Genomic DNA, 27,814 nt, shown 5'->3' with positions numbered 1-27,814 from the left:
TATTTTGAATATTTCCATGTGGGGTTGTATGAGGAACTACAGACAGACAGACAGTACCAATAATAATCACAGACAATTAAAAAATGGCCAAGCAGGGTTGTAACGGCTTAAAAAGTGATTCAAAATGTATTTGCTTTATTTTGTGAAAATCCACATCCTGTGATTTTGTCTGTGTGCACTTCAGCGTTACTAATTCCAGCACACGCTCCTCCTTTGCTGCCCCAGAAAGCACACCTTCATAATTCATGGTGGCCTGTCTGGAAGCAACAGCAGTCTACAGGCCAAAAGATAACACAACGAGATATTGCTGTAATACATTTCGTTTATGATGAAATTAGTTTGCGTCAAGCAAGTCCGCTCACTGACGTTGCAGCAGTGGTTCCCCCTTCTTGTTCTTCTAGGCAGGAATCACCTGAGCTTGATGGAAATGTCGATGTAAAGAGCCGCTAGCGGCGTGAGACAGCAGTTTAGAGCGTGTGTGAGCTCCAGCTTTGTCAGACGGCTTGCTGTAGTCATAAAACATTGAGTTGCTTGCGGGTGCATTAAAGAGGCTGGTAGGAGAAAGGAGCCGACTCATACTTGTGGTTTAGAGGCAGCCCTCTCTCCTCCCTCCATTCCTTCCACAGCCTCTGATAGGTTTAATGTTTATTGGATGGAGTCGGGCTCGTCCAACATGCAGGAACCATCCACCCTGATTTAAGTGCGCAGTCATTCTAAAGTGTGTGGGTGGCACGACTGTGGAGCCAACTTCCAAATTAGAGATGAACTAATATTTATTTTATCAGACATAAACAGATAGGCTATGTTTTCATGATAATATGATATTTATCCTCAGATAGTTCGGCTCAATTTTCTGTCACAAATCACATAAACATTTGTGCCTGTAATAAAAGCCATACTGACACAAGTTAATGCATTCAAATATAAGGTGATATGTGACGAATCCAGTGATATTATAGACGACGAGCCCTGAACCATCTCTGCCGGATCCCCAGGTGGAACCGTTCTTCATCAGCCTCGCCCTCTTCGACGTCTCCAAGAGCTGTAAGATCTCGGCAGACTTCCACGTCGACCTCAACCCGCCCTGCGTCAGGGAGATGCTGACCGACGCCTCGGGCCAGCTCTCTCCCTCGTCCGACTCGGAAGGCGGAGAAGGAGGAGGAGGAGGAAGAGGAGGAGGAGGAGTCGGGGAGGGAGGAGGAGGAGGAGGCGGCATCACGGCGAACGGAGACTCTGCAAAAGGGAACGGCCTGCCGTTTCTCCAGAGGGTGTCGGAGGCCCTGCTGCGCTTCCCCACGCAGGTAGGAACACGAATGAGGAAATGACTCCCTGATAGTGAGCGGCCAGTCAGAAGCGGGTGTGAAAGATGAGTCACTGTTGTGTCATTCAGACAGCTCAAGGTGTGAAGAAAACATTCGTGTTGAATGAGAAAACCCAACTGGCTTAAATACATCTTTATATTCAGGATAGTGATAAAAAGGTTATTTTCTTGATCAGTGTTTTATATCTCGCAAAATACTTTCAAATAAGACTGTAGGAAATACAAATCAAATCAAATACAAGTCAAACTGGTAGCTGATTTAATTAATTCAGTCATTTATAGTTTATAGTCTTTCATAGTCTCAATCCGTCCTCAAATAGTCTAACTCCGTCCTCTTTTAGACTCACATGTCTGAATGCTGCTAAGGAGTTACAGTCATTTATTTATAGTTTAGTCCTTCGTAGTCTTAATAGTTCCTAATTTATGTTGTCTATATGTTATATGTTGCTCTTTTTCTAAATTTTTTAAACTGTTTTTTGCACTTTATTATTATTACTATTGCACAATTCACTATATGTTCGACAGAAGAGAAACGTACTTTCGATCTTCTGTATGTTTGCACATTGCACCAAATTGATAATAAAAATGACTTTAACTTTGAATTAAAAACAAGTTTCTTAAAGTGACGTAAAAGATGATGGTAACTTTAGTAAAAGTTGGATCGCAGACACCCAGTACTCGAAGACGAGCTACTTTTAGCTTTTCTGTGGTCTAAACAATACTGAGAAGTTTGTTATGTGTTATTTCTGGGATTGGTTTGTACAATTACAAACAAAAGTCATATGCACTATGAATGTATTACCTCTTTGTGCATTCACACCAATACACTGACAACTTGAGAGACGCCAGAGAAAACCTCTCTGCACTGTGGCTGGAAAATGCTGTATTCATAGGAAACCCCTCTGTGTGGTGTGTCCTCAGAAGACCTTTCAGTACCTCTTCTGAAGCAGAACTGAGGATTTTCAAACTGATTGATAAGCAGTGGAACATTCACAACTTAACATTTTAAAAGCCCTCTCGTAGCTCAGCGAGGTGACAGACCGCTGCATTTCTGAAACAGCGCTCTGCTTCTCGTGCTGACCGGGGCGGGACAAGGGGTTCCTGGCCGATGGACGGATTCCCCGTCCCCGTCTTGTGTCCTGACCCCGTGATGACGGAGCTCTTCATATTGATCTCTACCTTTTCCTGGGCTGTGCGTTTCATTTTTCATACTATAGTATTTTTTCCAGATGTTTAGTGTGTCTCCAGACGGTGCTTAGTTCATGTCCAGCCTGTAAAAAACTTGAAAAGGATCCACAGGGACTCAGTTTAGCTCAATCAGCTCACAATTGCGGGTGATTTTCCCTTCGGTCTGCCAGTTTTACATCAGCCCAGCGCTCAGTGGTGCAAGTTTTATATCACCTCGCTTTCTCCTCGCTGTGTTTCTAGTGGAGAGTTTATTTTGGAAACAATAATGACCATGAGTGAGTGTTACTCTTGGCTCGGGCAAAGTCCTGCAGGTGCTGTGGACACACACACACACACACACGCACACACACACACGCATTTCCTCACCTCATGGCCTGTTAATATGATTTACTCTCTCAGCAAGACTTGTGCCTGTTGTAAATTAGCAACAGATATTCACTTTCTAGTTGATGTGATAAGAGACGTTACCGGCTGTTACGGCAACACTTTGAAAAGAGAAAACAACATAGAGCTAAGAAGATGAATAGTGGAGAGTCAGACTAGTATTTGGAGTAGAAATATTATATATTTAGCTGTTTTTCTTACTTCGGATATTTGATGGAAGATGATGCATTCAGTATATGCTTGTGTCTCTGATCATTTCCATTTATATGAAAGAGTTATAGAATTGTGTTCATCTACTGATATCTAACAGATGATATAAAAGACAGCAGACTGTCCTGCCGACTGATCTGATGTATGTGTGTAACAGAGACTGCAGCAGGCCAGACACAGCTGGGAAGCTGCAGACACAAAATGCAAAAGGCGTTCCAAGTCTAATGCATGGACGTAATGTCGCGTTCTGCCAACCGCCATCTGTGAAAGCACCGCACCAGCAGAACACACACATACAAACACGTGCATACGAGCGGAGCGGCCTCCACGTCTGTGATTAGTGTGCTGTTATAGCTCGGCAGGCTACAGTTTAATTTAGGTGCATTGGGTGCGGTCCAAGGACGCAGCCTCCCCCTCTTACAACGCTCCTGTACAGCCTCCGTTCCAGTTCATTACATAATTCACAAATCCAATGCATCTAAGTGCGAATGTTTGCTGGAGGGGAGGGAGGGCGGGGCTTTGAGCTGGGACACCGTTCGCGAGCTATTCTCGGAAGTCTGATGTCGAATTGAGGAGCTTTTTTTTCCCCCCGACATGCAAAATGCGCGGCAACAAAACCCAGAAGCAGCTGTGTGGTTGTGTTAAAACGATATGAGGAGACTGAGGGGCGGACAGGACCGGGTTACGGTCCTGTCCGCCCCTCACACTTCCTGGAGTGCAACCAGGAAGTGTGTCTGTCTGCCACTCTCCCCAGAAGATGTGTATTATTGACGTGCAGTTTGCGTCCTCTCCATCTGTTTTGATTTTAAAGCCGCGTTAGTCTGTGGGATGGTGCAGCCGCTCTGTTTCGTGCAGAAAACTTTTGTGATTTCCAAAATTCTTCCGCTCAGATATCTGCTCTTGTTCGCAGAAAGTTACAGCAGCATAGTTGCACTCATCGGAGCTCATGAGCAGCACGGTTTGGCCGAATTTAATTTCGCTCCCTTCAAGATTGTTGGTGTGAACTGACACTACAAGCTCAAAAGACCAAACATAGACGTGAGCCCCGTGTGGTTTTCCTGTTGAATGAGCAGCCACTTCCCCAAACGCACGCTTAGAGAAGCAGCAGAAAAAAAATGCCTTTCGAGATTGAATCGCTGATGATGATCGTCGGTCTGCCGATGTGACCACAGTTCATGTCTTGCACCACGTCATGGAGTCCCTACACTAATTAGCCTCCCCCCTTCTCTCTCTCCTCCAGGGAATCTTTTCGGTGACCAACCCGCATGCAGACATCTTCCTGGTGGCCCGCGTGGAGAAGGTGTTACAGAACGGCATCACGCACTGCGCCGAGCCGTACATCAAGACGTCCGACATCAACAAGGTCCGCTCGCCCCCCTCAGAGCTTTTCACCTCCATTTAAAAAACACAAACACACCAGTTTACCCCTCGTTCTTTGCCTTTTCTGCTCCATTTTGATTGTTTGCGTCCTCACCGTGTCTCCGCAGACGGCGCAGAAGGTGCTCAAAGCCGTCAAGCAGACATGCCAGCGCTTGGGCCAGTACAGGATGCCGTTTGCCTGGGCTGCCAAGTAAGAACGGGATAACCCACTAGTCAAATATATCATGCAGTCTTTGAAACGGCCGAGTACAGATGCATGAGAGACATCATTATGATAAGATAATGCATTGTGTTTTTAAAACCTTGAAGTCCATTCGCGTGTTATGTACATGCGCTGTGTGATGGGTTCTTCAGGCAGGTGTTCAAAGACGCGCAGGGCAGCCTGGACATGGACGGGAAGTTTTCTCCTCTCTACCGCCAGGACAGCAGCAAAGTCTCCACTGACGACATCATCAAGCTGCTGGCCGACATCAGGAAGTGAGTCATCAGCACTCTTCTGCTAGTTTAGCCAGCGCTTAGGTACTGTAGCTCAGAACACTCTTCCCCTTGCACATTTATGCCTTGTTTGCTCTGCATTAGAATACAAATTTAAATAGGAAGCACTTTGTAAATGTAGAAAGATCCTTTATTCAGACTGTAACTGCTTCTTGTTCTTGATTTTAATTTATTTTGTCTCGTCAGACCTGAGAAGAGCAAGCTTCAGACCATCCCAGGACAGCTGAACGTCACCATTGAGTGTGTCCCACCTGACTTCTCAAGTATGTTGTCACTTCTGAACGCTTCCTGTGGGACATCCAAGCATCTTTCAAAATAAAGCCACACAGTTTGGTTAAGATAACGTGCAGCCTGATTTATAAGGACTCAGCTGTAAACAATATCAGTATGTGTGTTTGGGTATTTGCAGTGTACTTGGCTCATAAATATACGCACTGGCGTTTGAGTTTAGCGTTGGCTCAAGAACCGGGATCACAGAGGTCTGGTTCTCTAACTCGTGCGCTCTCTCCCCCCACAGATACGGTGACTTCCGCTTACGTTCCCGTCAAGCCCTTCGAGGACGGCTGTGAACGGGTGTCGGTGGAGGTGGAGGAGTTCCTCCCCGACGAGGCCAAGTACAACTACCCCTTCACCACCTACAAGAACCAGCTCTACATCTGCCCCCTGCAGCTCAAATACGACAACCAGAAGACCTTCACCAAGGTGTGTGTGACTCAGAATGAAGCTGGATAAAAAGTTAATATGAATGATGAAAGTCTGTCAGCGACCAGAGTATTCTCTCTGCTGTGTGCATCGTCTGACGGATGTTTCCACCACACAGGCCAGAAACATCGCAGTCTGCATCCAGTTCAGAGATTCAGATGAAGAAGGTGCAGCGCTCTTAAAGGTGAGTTGTATGAAATATATATATATATGCAATTATTAATACATTAATTAGTTAGTGTAGATCAGTAACTAAATACATGAATAGGTTTCTATTTTTATTTTCAAGGGACTACCTTTTTATTTTTTATTTCAGGCGACTTTATTTTTAAAAAATATAAATAATAAAAAATTCTATATTTATTTATTTGTTATTTTATAGTGTATTATTTGAGTGTATTATATTTCTGTCAAAAAGCATCCTTGGGACAATATACATGACAGCAAATAATAGCTGACATAGCAGATAATAGCTGACATAGCAGATAATACCTGATATAGCAGATAATACCTGACATAGCAGATAATACCTGATATAGCAGATAATACCTGACATAGCAGATAATACCTGATATAGCAGATAATACCTGACATAGCAGATAATACCTGATATAACAGATAATACCTGACATAGCAGATAATACCTGATATAACAGATAATACAGATAAAGTTTAGACCGAACGATGAAGCAGAAGATGGGTGAACAGACAGGTGGTTGGGGAGGAGGAAGAAGAGCATGCAGTTTATTTTCCACAGACTGGTGCACTGGAGCTCGGTGCAAAGGCCATGAAAACTGGCGAAATATCCGACGTGAGATTTGATCAATAGCAGCAGCCTCAAAATGTGACCCGTTTTACTGCTTTTAGCAAATGGAAGTCAGAGTGTGCATCTGAGAGGCCAGGAAAGGAGAGAGGAAGCGCCTACAGAAGCTGGTTATTATAGCTTGCAGGAGGAGATAATGACTGGTCACTGTTTTTCTCCCGCACATGTCAAATATTTGTGGGTGGAAACAGTCATCAAAGTGCCGTGGATTGTTTCTCTTTTACACTTTTCCAGAAAAATTCTTCTTCACTTCTGCTGCCAAAACATTTGCACTTGATGACCGTGATTGAGTCCGTCTAGACGTGCGTGTCGTACCTTCAGATACCGCACAGCCCGGTCTCAAACAATGGCGGAAGTCGAGTGAGCGGCGCACCTCTCAGGAGATTTTAATCAGACGCTCTGAGTTTTTTTCAACATTCGACTGGGAAGAAATTCTTTTAGAGCTTTTTGGGGAGCGGGAAAGTGAAAGTTCAGAAGATGAGGGGCTTCCTCAGAGGCTGCCTCTGAACTGTCCTAAATAGCCGCTCGTTGACCTCTCATGATCTCAGGTTTGATTCATATCGCCGTCACTGCAGCCGCTCAGACAAACGCTTGTTCTTTGGTCCTGTCTGGTACGCCGCATGTATCAACAGGACGGCCTCTGAGACGGATAACATCCGAGGCAGCTTCTCCAGTCACGCCTCCACCCTCATCCTGAGTCTCCTAATCAGGACTTCCATCAGCCCCCCCACCTGTACTCGCTGCTGTAAGGGCCCCTTGAATGCGTTCCGCCTGCTTCCCCGCCGTACCTTGTGACCGCAACAACACATCTTTGCTGAAATCTGTGTGTAATCCGGTACCCCCCCCCCTCACCTCCAGCTTCCTCCCCCAGACCGAGCTAAATATTTGACCCTTGTCCTCTCTCTCTCTTGAGCCTCTCTCATCCCGCTCCAATCAGTCTCATTTGAAGCCGTTGGCTCCAGAACTCTGTCCTTCCTCTGGCCAGCACTGCTCGTTATTGTTCATTACAGATGACTACAACTGTTAGCGTCCTAATTACGGTATCAAAAGGAGCGGAACAGGTCTGGAGTTTTTTTCTCTTCTCTTTCCTTCTGTCGCCCCTCGTTAGAAATGTTCTGACCCGCTGAAGCACGACCTGCATTCGCAGGTTCATATATTTCTCACAGAACCTCTTCCTGCAGTGGCTGATACAAAACTTTGCTTGTGCAATGCCTCGCCTCGAGTTTGAGGGTGCATTCATACATCCAAATAGAAGAATTCTACATTTCCATCTGTTAATGGCTCTGGTTGCCATTTGGAAAGCAATAAAAGATTACTCATGTCATCACAAGTGGAGTCAAAGTGCTGTAATTGTTCTGGCTGTTTGGTTTTCTGTCATCATCCAGCAGTGGAGGCAGAGCACCCTCGCCTCATTGAAATAAGGTAAACAGCGCTTTCTAAATGTGTTTAGTTTCTCTCGTCGAGTCAGACGCCACGCTTTCTCTTTGTTTAAACCCGTTGGCGCTTCAAAGATGCACACGAGGGGCTCGCACACTCACCCCTGTCTTTTCTCCAAACAAACGGCATCTGAGGGGCCGCAGCTTGATGACTGTGTTTGTGCCCGCTTGCCTTCCAGTGCATCTACGGCAAGCCGGGAGACTCCCTCTTCACCAGCGCCGCCTACGCAGCTGTCCTGCACCACAACCAGAGCCCCGAGTTCTACGACGAGGTGAGAAGGGTTTCCCCGATCGGCTCAGATAAAATCTCATATTGGTTACATTGAGCATACAACTTTATTTACTAGAAACAGAGGCACTCATTCATCAGGTTATCAACATTTAATTAGATATGAAGAGGAAATTAGAAATGCAACAATGAAGAAACAGACTGAAGAGCTGTGAACTCACAGCCGACTGCTTAAACAGTCACAGACCCCTGCACACACACACACACACACACACACACACACACACACAGCTCAGCGACAGAGATACGGTCAGGATGCCACAAGGGAGGTGGAGCAGAGGGGGCCCATATGTTCCCCATATGGGATCTTAGGAGTCCCGCATGCACACACAGAGTCCCGCTCGCTGGGGTTTACCTCCACATGCTCCAGTCACATCATGGAGAATGTGCTCCAACAGGACAACAGGGATCTTTATATTTTCACATGTTTGTCCTTGATCTTTTTATCCTCCAAAGCATCTTTGAATACGCTGACAAGTGCTCTGTAAAATAGATCATTGTTATTTTCATAATTATAGTATACACACAGACAGCTGTCACTATCTCGTAGAGGTCTCCCAAGACAATTCAACTAAATGATTAATTAGCCTGTCATATACTGGAGAGTCATCATATTCATTAAAGACATTCTTAAGCAGATTGTTAGTAGTGGAAAATGCATGTGTCACTTCCTGTGAGAAAATCAGCAGAAGCAGAACTGAAAATGCATGTCCTTGCTGGTGCTGCCCCCTGGTGGAGGAGTTTATTTTTAAGGGATCCACAAATTCTGTATCAGGTGTGGGGTATTTTTGAATGTAAAAATAAATAAAACATGGAGCCAAGAATGGTTAGGAGGCTAATAGTTCAAGCAAAAAAAAGATTAACGTGGTAAATTTATGAGAAACAACTCCAATCAGTAAGCTGGTTTCCCCTGAATCAAAATCCTGACGCTTATGATAATATGATGACTCTGGGCTAAAATCCCTAAACCAAAGTTTAATATGATTAGGTATAATACAAGGTATAATACATAATACAAGGATAAGGTTGATCCAACTTTTCAGACTGAAGTGATGTGCTTTCTAACATTTAAAAACAATTTTATTTACGTGAATTCATTTCAGAGAATATTACATTTTTCTCTCGTAAAATAAAGACTTTAATCTAGTAGCAATATCTCCCTCTCCCGGCTCTTGTACCTACAATGTCCCTTATACACCGCTGTACAAGTGTAAAATAGCAATACAAATTACCATTAAAATGACCTGAAGCAAAAATGTAATCTTTCCACTTCCCATGAAAGACTGAAATATGAAGATACTGTTTTCTAAATAAACAAACAAGGCAATGTGTTTGGAACATAAGTGACACATTATCACTACATTAAATCCATTTTTGGTATCCATATGTTCCTATTCAGTAAAAAGAATGAAATGTTACTGCTTTATTCAACTTTAAAGTGAGCTGTCTCCCCCGTATCCAGGTGAAGATTGAGCTGCCGGTCCACGTTCACGAGAAGCACCACATCCTCTTCACCTTCTACCACATCAGCTGTGAGTCCAGCAGCAAGGCCGGCGGCAAGAGGCGCGAGGGAGTCGAGACGCTGGGTGAGTGCGCTGGGAGGACGTCTCTCGTTTAGCCCGTTAGGCCGTGTTATGCTATGCTATGCTATGCTGTGTATCTGGAGGAATAAGGCCCAGTAAGCCCAACGCCGGTGCTTTGCTGTGTTCCAGTGGGTTACTCTTGGATGCCTCTGCTGAAAGAAGGGAGGATGCAGTCGGTGGAGCTCCAGCTGCCTGTGGCAGCCACCTTGCCTCCTGGATACCTGTGTCTGGACACCAGGAAGGTACAGTCCTTATTCCCCTAAACCAAGACTCCCACGAATGCTCACTAATCAAAGCACGTTCCTCAAGGAAACCCCCTAAATGCTTTCTATTTGTGTGCACCTCAACAGTCCCAGCCAGATATCAAGTGGGTGGAAAATGCCAAGACTCTGTTCAAAGTGAGGACTCACGTGGCATCAACGATATATGCTCAGGTACAACACTTCTTCATTAAGTCTTTGAACACCTACATACATGTCCAGCATGCGTTGTTATAGTTTTTGAAGTGGGGTGGTGTGAGTTGCTTGTCCATGGTCAGTTTATTACAAGTCGACACCCACAGCTTGGAGGAACAGACGGGAGCAAAGTAATGTAACGCTATATTTAGAGTATTTGTTCCTGCTTTACCTTGTGGTCGGGCCGTCCTTCACTCCAGGAAGCCAAATAAGTTTTATATGCACTCTTCAAAGTCAGTCACTGGAGTTAGTTTTTGTTATTGTGTGACTTTGGTGTCAGTTTAGATTCTCCAAAGTCACACAATAACCGATTTCGATGCTCCCGTGTTGGTTCTCCTGTCTGTTTCTCCAAACATCTGCTGTAGGCGATACACTGATGATGGGGTTTACAACTTCCCACTATAAAATCCGAACTGTCCCTCTACGGCAGCTGGTATAAACTGTGTTTATGGTCTGTGTTGTGTACGATAGTAATATTGTGTTGTTCCCCCCGCCCCCCTCCCACAGGACCTGCATCTACACAAATTCTTCCAGCACTGCCAGCTGATGAGGGCGACATCAGAGGGCAACCCAGCAGAACTTATCAAATTCCTGAAGGTGAGTCAACACACTCGGCCATTTTAGAGCACGGATCAGTTTACATGCTTAAGTCAAACCTTCTTGAAGACCCCAACGAGTAGAATCCGTAGCTTCTGCAAACGCTTCGACCTCGTTTCATACTAAAAATCCAAGTGGAGCTTCCTTTACATGACTCCTGTATTTATATTGCCCTCTTCCTACAGTGCCTGCATGCCATGGAGACTCATGTAATCATCAACTTCCTGCCAACGGTGCTGATGCAGCTGTTTGGGGTGCTCACAGCAGCAACCAAAGAAACCCACGAGATTGCTGTCAACTCTCTGCGGTCAGTTGCTCACCTTACTTTGTGCCGTTTGATGCTGACGATAGACGCTCAGTGTGTGTGTAACGCTGCCCTTCCTCTGTGCCTTCAGTGTGATCATACATATAGTCTCCAGATGTCACGAGGAGGGCCTGGAACAATACCTGCGCTCTTTTGTGAAGGTAACCCACCAACACTGCAACTCGGGATAATGCAAAATCTAAAGATTTACACAACTGATTCACATGTTTTTCTCCTTTTTAGTATGTCTTCGTGACCAACAACCCTCCATCAGGAAACACAAGGACCACCCATGAGATGCTGGCCACCGCTGTAACGGCCACCCTCAAGCAAACTGCCGATTTCAACACCAGCAACAAACTGCTCAAGGTGTGCGCTCCACTAGTTTGGGCGTGAGGGTCCGTTGTAGTACCACTATTGAACAGCAGGCCGCATAATTCCCTGTTCGAAGGCTCACCATGTCCTGGGAACAGAAAGTAAAGTCTGTGACAGGAGAGGAAACCCTGAAGCATGTAGCTGCTTGTACTAAAATGTTATCTATGGGACATTTCTTGAGTCAGCCACATATTTAGTTCCTGTGAAAGCTTATTATGGTGTGAACCCTTTTATCCCTGTCTGTAGTACTCCTGGTTCTTCTTTGAAACCATAGCCAAATCCATGGCCCAGTACCTGCAAGAGGGAAATCGCATCAAGGTTGGTTATAAGAGGTTTATTCTTCCTTTTTAGAGAACGACATTGGGAGCTGCTCAGACTTCACATTCCTTGTGTTTAACAGTACGAGTCTTCGATATGGACACTGCCCCTCTATCTGCCAAACACAAACACATACCACGTTGTGTCCCAGAGTACGTCAACACGTTGAAACAAACCACACACACACACACACACACACACACACATATACTGATCTGAGTGTTTACTCCACATCGAGATGCCATGATTCTGTAATCAGCAAAGCCAGATGTTCAGCACTAAGCAAAGTGAGCGCATATCAACACAATGCTAATTGGTTTTCATAATGTCCCATCCTGATGTCATTTTGACTTTTTGAAGCCCTAAAAGCAAACTATCTGCTGTTATATGTTTGTCTGTCCCGTCCCCCCCCTCCCTATTCGACCATCAGATGCCGCGGGCTCAGCGCTTCCCTGACAGTTTCCACCAGGCGCTCCAGTCGCTGGTGCTGTCCATCATGCCACACATCACCATCCGCCACATGGAAATCCTGGAGGAAGCTCGCTGCATCAACCTGAGCCTGGCCAATTTCATCAAGGTCTGAACCAATGATTTAACTCATTGAAGGCTTTTCTGGTGGGCACTTGGCTTACAAACAGTCATGGTGTCACAAAAAAACAAATGTGATTTTAATCTCAGTATAAGAAATGCGTTTGTTGTGTCACCTTTTCTCTCCCTCAGAGGTGCCTGATCGTCATGAACAGGGGCTTTGCCTTCGGCCTGGTCAACCACTACATGTGTCATTTCGGTCTGAGAGATCCCAAGGTACATGCTCAGTGCACATACACATCAGTGCACAATGCCACAATACGTGCAGATGTTCCCATTTTTTATCAGAGCACAATCAGAGCTGCTGTGAGTTTGTGAAATTATCAGGGTCTGTGTTTGCAGACACATACTGTAGGTACTAATATAAGAGTACAAGCTATCTTAAATTACTTCCTGAAGTTGTTTATGTTCATTCTATGTCTATCTTCTTTTATGGTAAAGCCCCTTTTTGCATTTCAAGTGCAAATAAAGTGTATTATTATATTATTATGACTTCAACAAGTGCATACTCTAACACCTTTGGTAAGAGGACAATGTTAGACTAAAAGCAATTTTTTTATTTTGCTGACACGGTACATTGGACAACGTGTGTTGTTGTGCATCGAATACTTTGTGCATGACTGTTGTGCCTCTCTCCCGCCCTTCCTGGAGGCTCATTTGGCTAACAAATTAAACCAACGTTGACGCCCGGCAGTCGTGGAGTGTATTAGAACAATGAGGAGAATTATGTTCATGCTTCGAGGCGGTTGACCTGACATTTGCATCATTCGTGCGTGTCCCTCTTTTTGGCCAACAGATGCTGACTGAAATGAAATTTGATTTCCTGATGACGGTGTGTAACCACGAACACTTCATCCCTCTCAACCTGCCCATGGCTTTCGGCCGCACCAAGATGCAGCGGGTACAAGGTGAGAGAGTCAGACGTCACACCCTGCTTTCCATTTGTTATGCTTCGTACCCGTCATGTAACCACTGACTGGCTCTCATATGAACCCCACAACCCCTCCTTCTGACCCACATCCAGCCAGACTGGTGCCCTCTATATTAACCTGCCTGAATGTCTGGCCCATGCATACGCAGGTGTATTCTAGAGCAGGTGGCAAGTCACACCTGCTCTAGAATAGACCCGCCTAACACATTTATCCAACGCTAATTGATGCGAACACACAAGCCCAAGTGACAAGCAAACATCTGTGTGCTGTGGAAATGCTGCATGGATTGTTTACAGTTTCACCTCCCGATTTCGTTATTTTCACCCCTCCCCTCCCTTCTCTGTTTTTTGTGTTTTTGCTCGTGGTCAGATTTTATACCGTATGCGACGGAGCTTTTTGGCCCTGTAGGTAGGTGAAGCTCACCGCACCATACTGTACGTCGAACGCCGCACAAGTTTGCTGCCGTATGCAAACGACCTGCACCTCCTTGCTCTGACCTGCACTAACTCCACCATCCTGTCAGCTCTCCCCCTCCTCTTCCTCCCCCCCTCATCGAATACCCACTTACTCACTCACCCAGCACAATGCTAATGCTAGGCTAATGCCCTCACATGCCTGAGCCTGTGTGTTGTTATGGGATGGAGCTCAGCTGTCGAGGAAATCCACCGGCCCCTCTTTTCATAGTGGCTTGATATTTGTAAACATCTTCTCACAATACTGCCGTTCTCTTTCTCTGCCTCTCCTTCTCTCTCTCCCCTCCTTCTTTCCTTCTATCTCTGCCTCTCTCTCTCTGCCTCTTTCTCTCCTTCTCTCTCTCTCTCCTTCTCTCTCTCTCTCTCAGACCGCCAGTCTGTCTCCGTCATTAGAGAAGATAATTGCTGCAGAAGGGAGCTTCCTCCCAGGCTGCATTGCCTGCTTTGATATTAACACAGCATTATTATAAAACTGTTGTTTGTGGGGAAACGGACAACTTCTCATTTCCGGTGGCAAGGAAATGTTCAACACGATCCATTTCCCAATGTGGGCATTGAGAAACATATTATCTTAAAGCGATAGTTCATCCCAAAATTACAAACACATGTTTTTCATCTCACCTTTCGTGCTATTTACCCGTCTAGATTGTTTTGGTTTAAGTTGCTGAGTGTTGGAATCATCAGCAAAAGAGTTGTCAGCCTTCTCTCCAATATAATGTAACTGCATGACAAACAATCTGGATCAATTGATAGCACAACAGGTAGGAGGGGAAATACATATTTGGGATTTTGGGATGAACTGTCTCTAATTCCTCCTCTTTTCGGCGTGGTGTGGAAATGTTAACGTCTGAATGAATGTGTCGTGTGGTTTTGTTGAGATTCTGTCGCATATTTCAACGTTGCACTTTGAATGATTGCCACTCTATAACGTTACAGCTTACTGAACAATACCGATCATTTGCATGTACTGAGTAATATACAATCATAATTATCTATCGCTGATATTTATTTATTTATTAGAGGTCGTCTTACTCATTAGATCTTCAACTAAAAACACATTTCACAACTTGTCAGATTTTAGTATAAGGAAATTTCCCCCTCAATGTTTAACAGACCGTATCCCTAAAGCCATATTTCGTCAGCATCAGTTCAGCCTGTACTCGTACACTGACGCTTCCTGTCTGGCCCGACCACAGAGCAGAGCCTGGAGTTCAGCCTGACGGAGGAGTATTGCCGTAACCACTTCCTGGTGGGTCTGCTGCTGAGGGAAGTGGCCGAGGCCTTGCAGCAGGGGCCCGAGGTCCGACAGCTGGCCGTGAGCGTCCTCAAGAACCTTCTCATCAAGCACGCCATGGACGACCGCTACACAGCATTCAAGGTGAGGGAGGGCGGGGCATTTGATGATTGGAGGAGGAAGACGTGGGCGGGACGCGAATTAAGTGAAAGAGAAAAGCAATGTTTTCTATACCTATTAAATGTTCTTTACCATGTATTTCATCTCCTGTATTATGGGTGGAGGGAGGTCGGGAATTAACAAGCGCCTTGTGATTTTATTCGCTGATATTAAAGTCGTATATTCATCAGCACACCTTGCCTGAAAAAACAAATTGGTGCTTCTCCTCATGCAGGTTCATGCAACCTGTTATCTTCCTTTTTTGATTCCTGAAAGTGGGACTAAAACCGCCAAATGTGTAAAGTTTTCTCCTTTTATTTATCTTATGTCTTCTTTTTAACACTTCCTGACACTGATATCCTCAGATGGTCCAATTGGGGTGTTAATGATGAAAATTAACCATTCTCTTTTACGCAACATTGACATTCATCTTGTTCACGCTGTCATCTTGTTTGCTCAATCTGAAAGAAAAAAAAAGAACAGGAATATGAAAATGTTCCTGCTTGAGGCCCATTGTCTTCTCTCAGCACGGCAGAACCTATTTAAATCAGAGCCTCAATATTTGCATACAAACAGTTAATGTTTGACACAGGTCACCCTCTGCACACATGAAAGTCTGCGGTATAACTGTGTGTTTATGTCCTTCACACAAAACAGTTATGCAAACCAGCCAGGGTTTAATGAGGGACTTTTGGTTGAGCAGCTGGGAGCAGTTGGCTTTTGGCTGTACTTGTACAGTAATAATAATACATGTGTTTCATCAGTGCATTTATATTTAAAAAAAACTCGTGTGGTCATATTTAATGTTTCAGAATCAGCAGGCCAGGATCTGTTTGCTCTACCTGCCACTCTTTGAGCTGCTCTACCAGAACTTGAAGGAGCTGTCCGCCCAGCCGTACACCTCCAGCCCCGGGCTCGGCCTCAACGTGAGTCCCCTCGGAACCCGGAGTTACCACAGGAGGGTTACGGGGGTGCTGCTTTCACATGCAAACCGGCGACACTCTCCTTTCAATCGTGTTCATTGCATTATGAGAAATAATAAACATTCAGGCCTAAGCGGGCTCTTCGTCAGGCGAAGAGGAGCCTTGATTCGAAATACGGCGGCGCCTTTAATCGTCTGCACATGACGATGAGCCATTTGCTCACAATTGAGGGCTTGAAAAATGGTTATTTTTCTTAACGTAATCAAGAAGACAGTCAAGTGGGATGATCCACAGTTCCAATGTCTTGGATTCTATGTGTGTTTGTACACTGACTGTTTAGTGGGGAGGGTGAAACGTAGTCAGTACTTCACCGTATTGTTTATCATAAGGCCTGAGCCTTCTCAAGACAGTTTATTCAAGGGAAATTTAGAGCAGGTGCTCCCTAACTAACAGTATACATTTAAAACAATTTGGAAGTGGTGCTGTGTCATAGCCTCGCCAACAGCAGATAGAGTTTGGATGAACAGACGCCCCGGACAACCTGAGAGGTCTGAATGGTTCGTAGCGTAGCAGAAGATTCTCATTCTGAATCAGCTGCAGCCGTCTCAAGTTTTTGAGACGAACGTCCTTTAATCCTTGAGATATTCTTCAGGTGGTAGTAAGTTGACTTTGTAGTCATCTCAATGGTGCTTTTTAAATGCAGGTCTTAGTCCATGACTGAATCTAGATTTCTGTCTGAAGTTATTCTAAATATAACATACACTTAAACTGCTGTTAGCTTGGTTGAACACTGACTATGGGGAAGTACCTCGTATAAAGACACGCAATTTAAAAACTAATCGGATCTATCCCTTCACCAGTAACCCAGATTCCACTTAATCCCATTTTGTGGTTATGCAGGGCTCCAGAGATGACCTGATATCGACGGGGTCCACGGACAGCAGGAGGACCAGCGCCGCGATTGAGAGAGACCACGGTGAGTTCAGTAGCGTGCAGTCGATGCCCAGCAAACACGACATTTGATCTCTTCCTGTTTACAGATCATCCATTATCATCGCCACATGGGACAAATTTGATGTTACACAGGACACGGCTCATTAGCAGCACTCTCCCTTCATCATTGCACTCTCTTCATCATTGCATCCCGAGGCTGGCTTATCTGTGAGGATGGAGACATTTGGGCTCGCTTGTTACTTCATATGATGTTGACAGGAAGAAAGTAGCAACCAAGGAAATCCAAAGTGAAAAGGTTTAAAAGAGTTTTCCAGCAATTTATTCACAAGACACAGATTGAGGATGAAGGAGATACCTCGACCTGTAGTGTCTCGTATGAGTCCTTCACATCCATCCATCCATTTTCCGCCGCTTATCCGGGGTCGGGTCGCGGTGGCAGCACACCCAGCAGACCGACCCAGGCTTCCCTCTCACCCGCAACATTTTCCAGCTTGTTCTGGGGGACCCCGACACGTTCCCAGGCCAGCCGTGTCCTGGGTCTTCCCCGGGGCCTCTTCCCAGTTGGACGTGCCTGGAAAACCTCTAATGGGAGGCGTCCAGGAGGCATCCGGATTAGATGCCCGAACCACCTCATCTGACTCCTTTCGATACGAAGGAGCAGCGGCTCGACTCCAAGCTCCCTCCTGATGTCCGAGCTCCTTACCCTATCTCTAAGGCTGAGCCCGGCCACCCTACGGAGGAAGCTCATTTCGGCCGCTTGTATCCGCGACCTCGTTCTTTCGGTCACGACCCAGAGTTCGTGACCATAGGTGAGGGTTGGAACGTAGACCGACCAGTAAATAGAGAGCTTCGCCTTGAGTCCTTCACACACTTCCCAAAAGGCATTTCTGTTCCCTGGCTCTGAAGAAGCTTTGAGAAGCTTTATCAGAGTCACAGAAGACTTTATACTGCCTTAACATATGGTTTATTAAGATCTGTTTATCTGCCAGATATGTTATCAGCAGGTAGTACTTACCTTCCTTACTGATCTTGAGAGAGTATTACCTTAACCTGGATCTCCTAATTGCCAGAGAGCTTGTGTTTGTGTTACTGTGCTGAAATTACAACTACACTGTGTTGGCTCCAGGTCTGCCAGTTCAGAACGGCCACGTCGTGAGGAGAGAGGACTCCCGGTGCTCTCTGTTCATGGACCCGGGAACACCAGACAGCACCGAGGTGAGAACATGTTACACCAGCAGAACCACGGTGGGGGCCGGGGGAGTGAGATCTGATCAGAGAGTTTGAAAGTTTTGATTTGATCTGTTCTGTCAACCCCTTTTTTAATTGTATTTGTACAATTCTTTTAATGATCGATGGGCTACGGCTCACACCGCGTACACACGGTTTTGGATGCATGCTCTCATGACAAAGAAAACATCTCCACAATGTTTTTGAAAAGCGCTCCTACCCCCAAGTGCCGGCTATCTTTGAATGCATCACCAACACAATAAACCTATCATGCTGGAGGACACACAGTAGTGGGTTTATTCTGGGAAACACACATGCTCATTCATGCTCTCTGGTCTGATTCCAGAGCTGAGAGTGCTGCGGTCTCGTCACACACCCAGAGGTCGAATGTAGATTGGAGAAGATTATTTATTGTGTAAATACACTCTATTTTTCGACACACCATTTTTGGTTTATGGTAGCTTGTTGGTTTAAACTTGCTTTCACCTACGCAACTTTATGTCACTTCTTAGCCACATCTAAACTTTACCCGTCAAGTCACCTCACTTGTCTGCTCCGAACTCGAGATAGCTTCATGATCTAAACAGTCCAACTTATTATCTTATCGTCTTATCAATTATTGCCAATGCACAGCCATGTGTGGACTTTAGTTCTCTTGCTGGAATAGTTGAATCCATAGTAACACACTTTGTTGAAGGTTAAGGCTGGGGAACTTCTACTCTACTAAATTCTAGTCTGTATATGTGACCAAATACAACAAACTAATTATTGTCAGAATTGTCTGACTCAGCCAGACAATCAGTCTAAACCCCCCCCCCACCCCCCCACCCCCCTCTCCCTTTCTCTATGAATTTGAATGAGTCATCATTAAGTGTGTTTGTGTTGCTCCAGCTGCAGAGACGTGGCTCCACCATGAGCAGCAGCCCCGCGCCTCCAATCGGCAGACTGGGCCGGTATGAGATCAAGGGCCTCCTGCTCTCCTTCCTGCACATCGCCAAGACTTTGTCAGAGGGTCAGTCAATCAGCACACACACACAGGAAATCACATGGCGTGCTGCTATTTGGGGATTGTCGTTCCACAAACAATGAATGAAGTTATGGACTCGCTGATGGTCGACCAGCCATCTTTCATAAAGGACGTTGAGTTGATTTAGCTGTGTCTCAAATCGACAGGGACCATTTATTCAAAGTGGACTGCACATTGATTTTTTTTAAAAGAAGAGAAAAAAACCTGCATCAAAGTGTTTGACTCTGTTTTTTGTTCCACAGACACTCTCATGGCCTACTGGAACAAAGTCGGCCCTCAAGACATCATGAACTTCCTCAGTTTACTCGAGTAAGTGGTGATCAAAAAATACAATTATGCACCACATGCAGTAAAAACTTTGTTCCCTAAATTGAGCCTTAATTTCTTCAGGAGATGGCAACACGGTGTCTGACAGAATAGAATAATAAAAGCCCGACTAAAACCAATCCAACCCCTGATGGCGTCGTCTCATGTCATGATTTACTTCATAATGAGAACGTCATCGACCTGTCTATTGCTCCCTTAGCACTGCGACATTATATTGAGGCAAAAAAGTCAATGGGAAAATGGCCTGCACAGAAAATATAACGTAAACTGAGCAAGACGTTCCTTTTTCTGCTGCTGATATCTTTCTACCATGTTGACTGTCCCTGCAGGACCTGCGTGGTTCAGTTCCGTTACATTGGAAAGAGGAACATTGGGCGGTAAGACTGAACAACCAGGAGCACTGTTGACTTACCTCTCATGCATCTGTAGATGTTACTGTTGGTGTGGTTTGGTTGATCATACACCGCCTATTGTTTCCAATGGGTGCTGTGTTGAGTTACTTATGTTATGTTCATATGAACCCTCTGCTCTCTCTCGCTCTCTCTCTCTCTGTTTCCCTCTTTGTTGGTGCTTTATTCCTTCAGGAGTCAGGACATATGTGTGTCGAAGCTGTTCTCCTCCGACAGGAAGTCTCAGACGATGCCGGCGATGCGCTGCAACCGAGCCAGCCTCATGCAGACCAAGTTACACCAGTTCAGCACCATGGAAGCCTCCCTCACTCTCAATTTCGGTAACTGCACACCTCAGTTTGTATGCAAAGCTTTACAGCACACTTCATCTTTTTATCCTCAATACTTTCCATGTAAGAAGGGAGCTGGTATGCTATTGTTGTTATTGGAAAGACTCACCAATAGGGACTTTGTCTCTCAACGTAGTCGGAAGTTACAAGCAAGTATACAATGAAGACAATATGGAGAATAAAGTTCCCAATTAAACATTCAAGGAAGGTTTTGGAGTACCACCAGAGGAGCTGCTGTGGACGGGGGCCGCAGCAAAGCCTATAAGATGCCTCACAAAGTCCAAATCAAACTCCATCTACTGTAGGTAGTAATAGACTGACTATGGATAAATAGTTAATACAACCCCACTCCAAAAAGGCTGACGTTAATACTTACAAATAGAACCGTATTCTGGACGTCAACATATTTGCACAACCATGTGAATTATAAAATACGTTGACCAGTCAAACAAAGCCTTAATAGATGTTACACAGATAAACCTAACCGTAAGCGATCCCCCAGATACTCAATTAAGTAAAACCTTTTCAATCTCTTTGTCAAAATATGCAGCATTTTGGCAGAGCAGCAGTCCCCCAACCAGTTTTTCCACAAGTAAACAAGGCTAATGGTTTAACCTGGACCGTGTCTCAGTGTTGGACCCTGGAAGACAGCTTTGTTTAAACATGACACTTTACACCTAACAGTCAGATAAGTGAAGAGACCGCCAGACTGTTAACTCCACACCCATCCCACACCCAGCGAGCTGTTGTTATGCGCAGCCAAAACAAACTCACGTCAAGCCACAAGACCATGTTTGCACCTGAATGGCTACCAGCGAAGAGCAAATTTCCTGAACGTTGTTGACTCGCGGTCAATGGAGTTTTTTCATTAACCTGTAAAATGTCACAGACCATTGTGTCGAGCGCAAAGGCCTCTGCGTGAAATCCACATTGAAATTTTACATCACCAAAACCACTCATGTGCCCCGATTACATTACAAGATTACATGTTGTGATATTGCTGCTGTTTGTTACCTTGCTGCTCACAGGTCGTTTATGACCTTGACAAGCTACAAACATGCTAATGATGGCAAAATTAGGAAGAAAGAAGTTCAATTGTGTAAGATGCCGAGTAACATATTAATAGCGTCACAATATACTATATTAGTAACATAGTAATATCTCTTGAAGTGGACATTAAAACAGTTATTGTACAATTAATTGTGTAATTATCTAAATTATATGACCTTTTATACACAGAATTGATTTATACTGTTTGTTTTTTTTTTGCAATGTGAGCCCTTATTGTACACTGTGTCATCATGTGTGTGTGTGTTCTAGGGACGGGGCCATCAGAAGCAGAGATCCACCATCAGGCTCTGCTGGAGGGCAACATCTCCACCGAGGTCTCTCTGAGTGTCCTGGATGTCCTCTCTCTTTTCACTCAGTGTTTCAAGGTCAGTAAACACACACACATGTTTACCGCGGTCACTTTTTGAGACTTAAGTCCTTTTCAATTGACCAGAACAACTAATTCCCTTATGCTTAGCCGCTGACCCCAAATGGGTCCCCGAAGGTTTGAAGATAAAGTCACGTTTGAGATCTGTATCCATCTGTGTGTGTGTGTATGTTAGACCCAGCTGCTGGACAGCGACGGTCACAACCCCCTGATGAAGAAGGTGTTTGACATCTACTTGACCTTCCTTAAAGTCGGCCAATCAGAAGCTGCCCTCCGACACGTCTTCGCCGCGCTCAGGGCTTTCATCAACAAGGTACGGCGGCACGCGGCGATATTAAAATCACGGCTGAGATGTTTGAAAAAAAAGCTTCTGCGATGCTTTCCGTTGTTTAAAAGCAAGTTTCCGCCACCGGCGAGCAACCACAAGTGGGGAACGCCGTCACTTCTCCATCCTACGTGCCGGTGCGGCAGTCCAATGCACTATTTATATCACCATGAACACACTGTACCGCACTGCATGACTCGTTGACAGAAAGAGCGGATGCACGTGATAAACATCAGTTTCCTGTGTTTGTCCCTTTCGCTGCTGCCACGTTCACACGTTCCGACTTTCTAGGTTTTGCAGAAAACACAAAATAAAAACACCTTGACGTAGACCGTTCTACTAGAGGGGTAAAAGTCTCATGATCTTTTCATGTCGGCGATTTAGACAACAAAATAATTTGTCAAAAAATGACTAAGGCCATTATTTTAGGAAGGTGTTGATGTGGCCTTATTGCTCTTTTTCCCATGTACTTTTAGATTTTTTTCCCACCACAAGTTTCATTCAGGCCTAACTCGGCGTAATCTTGCACTCTCAAGGAAATAGTCAAGTAGCACCCGAGGGAGAGGAGAGCCCACTTCCCAGTATCGCTGGTGGCTGCTAGTGTGGTGAATCAGAGGCGAGCAGCTCTGTTCTGGCATGTTTCTGTTTCAGTTACAGTGAGACTTGGAGACGCTCAGAGAGGCTTATGAACATGAGCCAAAACTGATTCAGAAGAAGATGTGCAAATTCATCCGTTTACTAAAGCTCTTTGATTCAAATGCGTAATAAATACAATATTCTACCCTTTTTAGTTAACAAATACCGTCCAAAAAAAAAGAAGGAAAAAATAAAGCAACTTAGCTAACAAGTATTGTGTGTGTAGTAAAGGCTTGGTCCGTCCATCTTACTCCTCTTTGCTATAGAGTTCAAGTCAATGAGCTCTACCATTCCTTCAGTACTATGAACACTAACACTGACTCAATCCCACACACCGAGAATAGACCCAAACAAACACTCTGCTCTCTTCACGTAGCTACCAGTATTTTTCTCATCCCGCATCTGCCCTTTAAGACACTAACGCGTTGTCCCCTCAGTTCCCATCGGTGCTGTTTAAGGGCCGCGTGACTTTGTGCGAGGCTCTGTGCTGCGAGGTGCTCAAGTGCTGCGTCTCCAAGCTGGGATCTCTGAGGGCCGAGGTGTCGGCCCTGCTCTACCTGCTGATGAGGAACAACTACGAGTACACCAAGAGGAAGACCTTCCTCCGCACGCACCTGCAGGTAGAGTGGAGAGTGGTGCACATGTGTACAGACGTGTCTGATACTCACTCAACTATAGCCACAGTTGGTGGTCTGTAACAAACTCTCTCATGATCTCCATACTTGTTCACCCTGAACTTTGGCCTTTTGTCCCACACACACTCTCTTCAGAGCACTTCAGATGCTTTCATAAAGCCGGTTATAGAATGTTAGGAGTGTTTTAAACAGTTTGAAGAGACTGCGCTGCTGATTTTCCAGCTCCTCTGCAGGACCAGAAGGCCATCCAGCTTTCCATTAACTCTCGCAGGGCTCTGTCAATACGTACACCATGTGCATCTGTGTTTACCCGCCTTTCATTTTCTTTCGCCTCCTCATCCACCTTCTTTCTCCTTGTTTTCTTTTCCTCCAGATCATCATTGCTGTGAGCCAGCTCATCTCCGATGTGGCTCTGACCGGCAGCTCTCGCTTCCAGGAGTCTCTCTCCATCATCAACAACTTTGCAAATAGCGACAAGGCCATGAAGGTACGGCAGAAGTCAACAACACAAAGCCATATATTACTATATAAGCCTTTGCTGCGGTATCTAAGCCAAGTAGGGATTCAACCGCAAAATCGGCGGAAAGCCTATTGGTGATCCCAACTCTCTGTGAGCGTCTTATTTAGACCAGCTGCTACGGTCCCATTTGTAAAAGCAGTGTCCTGATGGGAGGTTAATCTTGTGGCTTGGCTATACGACTGATTTGTGGTTTGTTTAGACTGTAAATACGTGTGAGGTGGAGATGATGGACGACAGATTATTTCACAAAGAGCCATGGAGAGGTTCAGTGTTCCAACTGTGTAGAGGTTTGACTGATGTGTTTTTTTTTTTGGCATAATGGATCAAACGTTTGGAAAGGCCAGAGGTCCCAATTTAAAACAATGCATACTATGAAACTTCTGCATGTGAGCTCTCTGGCCCCTGTGCATGCTGGGAGGCCTCCTCTAAGCCCACTTCTCGTAGCTGCAATCACTTAATCGGCGCAGCACCAAACAGTGTTTTTTCATGTTGTCTGTATTTCAAAACAGAGAGTGCGCTGTGATTAAAGATAACTTTGTCTAACACTAACAAATCAGCCAGACAAGCTTCACTTGATGATTTTCAATTAGTGTGAGGTTGAGCAGGATCGTTTCAGCCTGCCAACAACGCGTTAGCTCGTATTTGTTTGTCAAATACATTCGATCGTGGTTTTCACGTCTGTGTGCTTGTGTCTGTCCTCTCTGCCTCTGCAGTCCACAGCCTTCCCCAACGAAGTGAAGGGTCTGACCAAGCGGATCCGCACGGTGCTGATGGCCACGGCCCAGATGAGGGAGCACGAGAGAGACCCGGAGATGCTGCTGGACCTGCAGTACAGCCTGGCCCGGTCCTACGCTAGCACCCCCGAACTGAGGCGCACCTGGCTGGACAGCATGGCCCGGGCACACCTCAAGAACGGGGATTTCTCCGAGGTATTGGCAGCCCGACATTTTTTGCATATAATCTTACCTCCTTCCTCGTTCACGTACAATGCTCTAGTGACACTGCCTTGCTCAGGGGCAACACCAAACCAAACGCCTAAAAGAGTGTGCGACCGACAGCACAGTGTAGTCGTATACAGTGAGTCACTCCCCTTCAGGTTTCAAAGGAAGCATTACTCACCACCTCGTCACTCCTGCTGCTTCCTGACATGCAGCGAAGCAAAGCTGCAGTAATATGTTTACTAAGAAATACAGGTTTCATTCTAGCTGTTGTATAAACAAAGGAAAAGTAAGTAAAAAAAGAAAAGTGGTTAAACTTCATAGTTACGTTGTGCACACTAAAGAAACGTCTTGTACCACTTTAATGCTTCTTTACAGAGGTGGAACAGGTGGTGTCCAGTGGATAAACTGTTACTTTGGGTTCAGGTGTATTTATTTATTTTACTGTTTTTATTTACACACAAGCTGAAGAGGAAAGACAAGATGACAATGCAGCAGCAGCAAGCTATCCAAAAACATAACATGAGATTTTTTGGTTTCTATTCAGTTTTATTTCATTTTGTTTTATTATGTATTTAGTTTTCTGTTATATTCATTCTGTTTTAATTGTTTTTCATTTTATTTAACACTTTTTTTTTGTTTCTTTAGCAGATGTAATTAAATCATTATTGTGTTTGTTTTAATTTAGTCTCGTATGATTCCTTTTATTATTTATTGGCATTGCTTTTCTCCTGGCAGCTGTCAGGCCAGCGTACATGTTGTTTATTCACCGGTGATAAGCTGCCAGTGTAGATACAAGGCGTGGCTGTGATATGTAATGACATAAATGAGTTGCTGACTGCAATCTCACATGGGTCTCTCTGACTGTAACAGGGTTTTGCCCTTTTAAGTTTCCTATAGAGCTGCATATGTCCGCTCTTTGTCTAACTCTGCTGGTGTTTGTTGTTGTCTCCGCAGGCGGCCATGTGCTACGTTCATGTGGCTGCACTGGTTGCAGAATACCTGAACAGGAAAAGTAAGGCCCTCCGCTGCACACCTGCTGCACACAGTTTAGCTTTTACAGTTTAGCTTTTACCTCCATTTGTGGCTTACACTTGTACCGTAACTGAACATCCAAGCAGTGTGGGCAGCATTAATATAAGTCCCAGTCATATCAATCAATCTATATTTTGGATTGAACTGTCCCTTTAATTGACACCATTAGGACGTCTGATAACAACAGTACACACACACTCACCCTCATTACTTTCATCAATACTCTCACTCTTTATAGAGCTTGGTGGCTCTCCAGGAAGATTTGCCTGCACCGGTGATAAAAGACATGCCAGGAGTTCAGTTGTTACAACATGCAAACGTGCCGCAGGCTGATGCGTCACACCGACATCAAGATTCAAGATGTTTTTACTGTCACGTGCACAGATAACAAACAATTATTCTATACAATGAAAAGATTATTATTACACAGAATTACAACAAATTTAAGGTAAAAAAATAAATAAAAATAAGGCACAAACTATAAAATATATAACGGTATTGCACAAGGATATGATAATAGTATTGCTACGATAAATATATGATAATAGTATTGCTCATGGTGTCTTTATAAACTATGCATTGCTACAACATTGCAAGTTGTCGTAAAGTTCCCGTGTTGATGGTATTTCGGGACGACACTCTTCAGGTTGCGATGGTTGAAAATCGCTGAAATCTTGTTTTGAAAAGTCCGGCTGCAGCAAACGCAGCGTCCGGGTGTCCGGTCTCTTGTTTGCTGATGATGTCATCCAGTAGCCCCAATACAGTGCGCTCGTGGCGTGATGTAAACTGTACTGTGTATAAACACTGCACTGAACTCCCTTGGCAAGTAGGAGAGTGACATCCAGTAAAAACAAAACAAATGGTTTTAATCTTCTGGGATAATCTGATGGGAGGGTGCGGCATCTCGACCAGAGGCAGCAGTGTGTAAGCAGTCTCAGCTTGTATTTTGCCATTTATTACAATATTTTCTGTCTTTACAAACCAGCCCCTCAGAAATAGGTCACGGTGACGGTTTATTTTGTCTCGGCTCACACAGATTGGATTTATATTGTTTTAGAGCCAGTTGCTAATCTATTTTTATTTTCTTGTGCCTTGTCTTGCTGTTGATTAGAGTTATTCCCCAGTGGCCTCGCAGCGTTTAAGAAGATTACCTTGAACATTGAAGAGGAAGCTGCCATGAGGGAAGACACCGGAATGCAGGATGTCTATTACACTGAGGTCTGGAATGGAGTTACTTTGTTTATTGTGACATCATGACGTGACTTAAGCAATAGATATTCAAGCCAGATACCCAGAGTTTACCTGACAGATGGGAACTGGCTGATAAAAAAAATAGAAATGTGCCCGTAGCACTGAGCTCATCTTTGTTTATATTGTATTTGTTTGAGCTAACGGTGCCGTTAATGTGTATGAAAAGAGATCCGTTTCTTTCGAACCCTTTAAGAAACAAATCTAAATATTTTTCAGGAAGTCCTGGTCGAACACCTGGAGGTCTGTGTGGAGGCACTGTGGAAAGCCGAACGCTACGAGCTCATCACGCACATCGCCAAACTCATCATCCCCATCTACGAGAAGCGCCACGAGTACGAGGTACCGGCGCGCCACGGCCGCACGCTCAAACCGACATCGCGACCAAAGTAACCTCGCAGCCACTGTGTCTTCATGGCCCTGTCTGCTCTCCTCCTTTATGTTTGAAGAAACATTTTCTTGACATAAATACGCGTGTGTAAAGTTTACATCATTCATTTTCCACGCATCTTTAAACTCCCGGACTTTTTCGACTCGTTCAACTCGCTCTCACAGGACTCTAAGCGTCTCGTGGTAAAGTAACCTCTTGCACAACA

At 44.8% G+C, this 27,814-nt stretch overlaps 1 protein-coding gene across 3 annotated transcripts in view; it reads left to right on the top strand.

The window, feature by feature from the left end:
* Positions 1-27,814, top strand: part of dock11 (dedicator of cytokinesis 11) — a 45,458-nt gene that overhangs the window by 12,919 nt on the left and 4,725 nt on the right. For all 3 annotated transcript variants that reach the window (XM_068587341.1, XM_068587343.1, XM_068587342.1), the window contains 35 exons: positions 996-1,301; positions 4,344-4,466; positions 4,591-4,673; positions 4,838-4,960; positions 5,165-5,241; positions 5,496-5,680; positions 5,799-5,864; positions 8,119-8,211; positions 9,691-9,814; positions 9,941-10,053; positions 10,162-10,245; positions 10,774-10,863; positions 11,049-11,170; positions 11,259-11,328; positions 11,411-11,536; positions 11,789-11,860; positions 12,291-12,437; positions 12,581-12,664; positions 13,245-13,356; positions 15,050-15,231; positions 16,059-16,172; positions 17,070-17,145; positions 18,250-18,338; positions 19,242-19,362; positions 19,620-19,686; positions 20,034-20,081; positions 20,289-20,434; positions 21,764-21,879; positions 22,057-22,194; positions 23,280-23,462; positions 23,851-23,964; positions 24,711-24,926; positions 25,893-25,950; positions 27,082-27,188; positions 27,438-27,560. In XM_068587341.1, coding sequence (XP_068443442.1) covers positions 996-1,301; positions 4,344-4,466; positions 4,591-4,673; positions 4,838-4,960; positions 5,165-5,241; positions 5,496-5,680; positions 5,799-5,864; positions 8,119-8,211; positions 9,691-9,814; positions 9,941-10,053; positions 10,162-10,245; positions 10,774-10,863; positions 11,049-11,170; positions 11,259-11,328; positions 11,411-11,536; positions 11,789-11,860; positions 12,291-12,437; positions 12,581-12,664; positions 13,245-13,356; positions 15,050-15,231; positions 16,059-16,172; positions 17,070-17,145; positions 18,250-18,338; positions 19,242-19,362; positions 19,620-19,686; positions 20,034-20,081; positions 20,289-20,434; positions 21,764-21,879; positions 22,057-22,194; positions 23,280-23,462; positions 23,851-23,964; positions 24,711-24,926; positions 25,893-25,950; positions 27,082-27,188; positions 27,438-27,560 — 4,098 coding nt within the window. The remainder of the gene's footprint in view (positions 1-995; positions 1,302-4,343; positions 4,467-4,590; positions 4,674-4,837; positions 4,961-5,164; positions 5,242-5,495; positions 5,681-5,798; positions 5,865-8,118; positions 8,212-9,690; positions 9,815-9,940; positions 10,054-10,161; positions 10,246-10,773; positions 10,864-11,048; positions 11,171-11,258; positions 11,329-11,410; positions 11,537-11,788; positions 11,861-12,290; positions 12,438-12,580; positions 12,665-13,244; positions 13,357-15,049; positions 15,232-16,058; positions 16,173-17,069; positions 17,146-18,249; positions 18,339-19,241; positions 19,363-19,619; positions 19,687-20,033; positions 20,082-20,288; positions 20,435-21,763; positions 21,880-22,056; positions 22,195-23,279; positions 23,463-23,850; positions 23,965-24,710; positions 24,927-25,892; positions 25,951-27,081; positions 27,189-27,437; positions 27,561-27,814) is intronic.

The sequence above is a fragment of the Clinocottus analis genome, unplaced genomic scaffold, assembly GCF_023055335.1.
Source record: "Clinocottus analis isolate CAN_PGR_092001 unplaced genomic scaffold, fCliAna1.0.p SCAF_21, whole genome shotgun sequence".
Lineage (NCBI taxonomy): Eukaryota > Metazoa > Chordata > Actinopteri > Perciformes > Cottidae > Clinocottus > Clinocottus analis.
The sequence above is the reverse complement of the archived record's forward strand: the minus strand, read 5'-3'. Positions and strand labels throughout refer to the sequence as shown.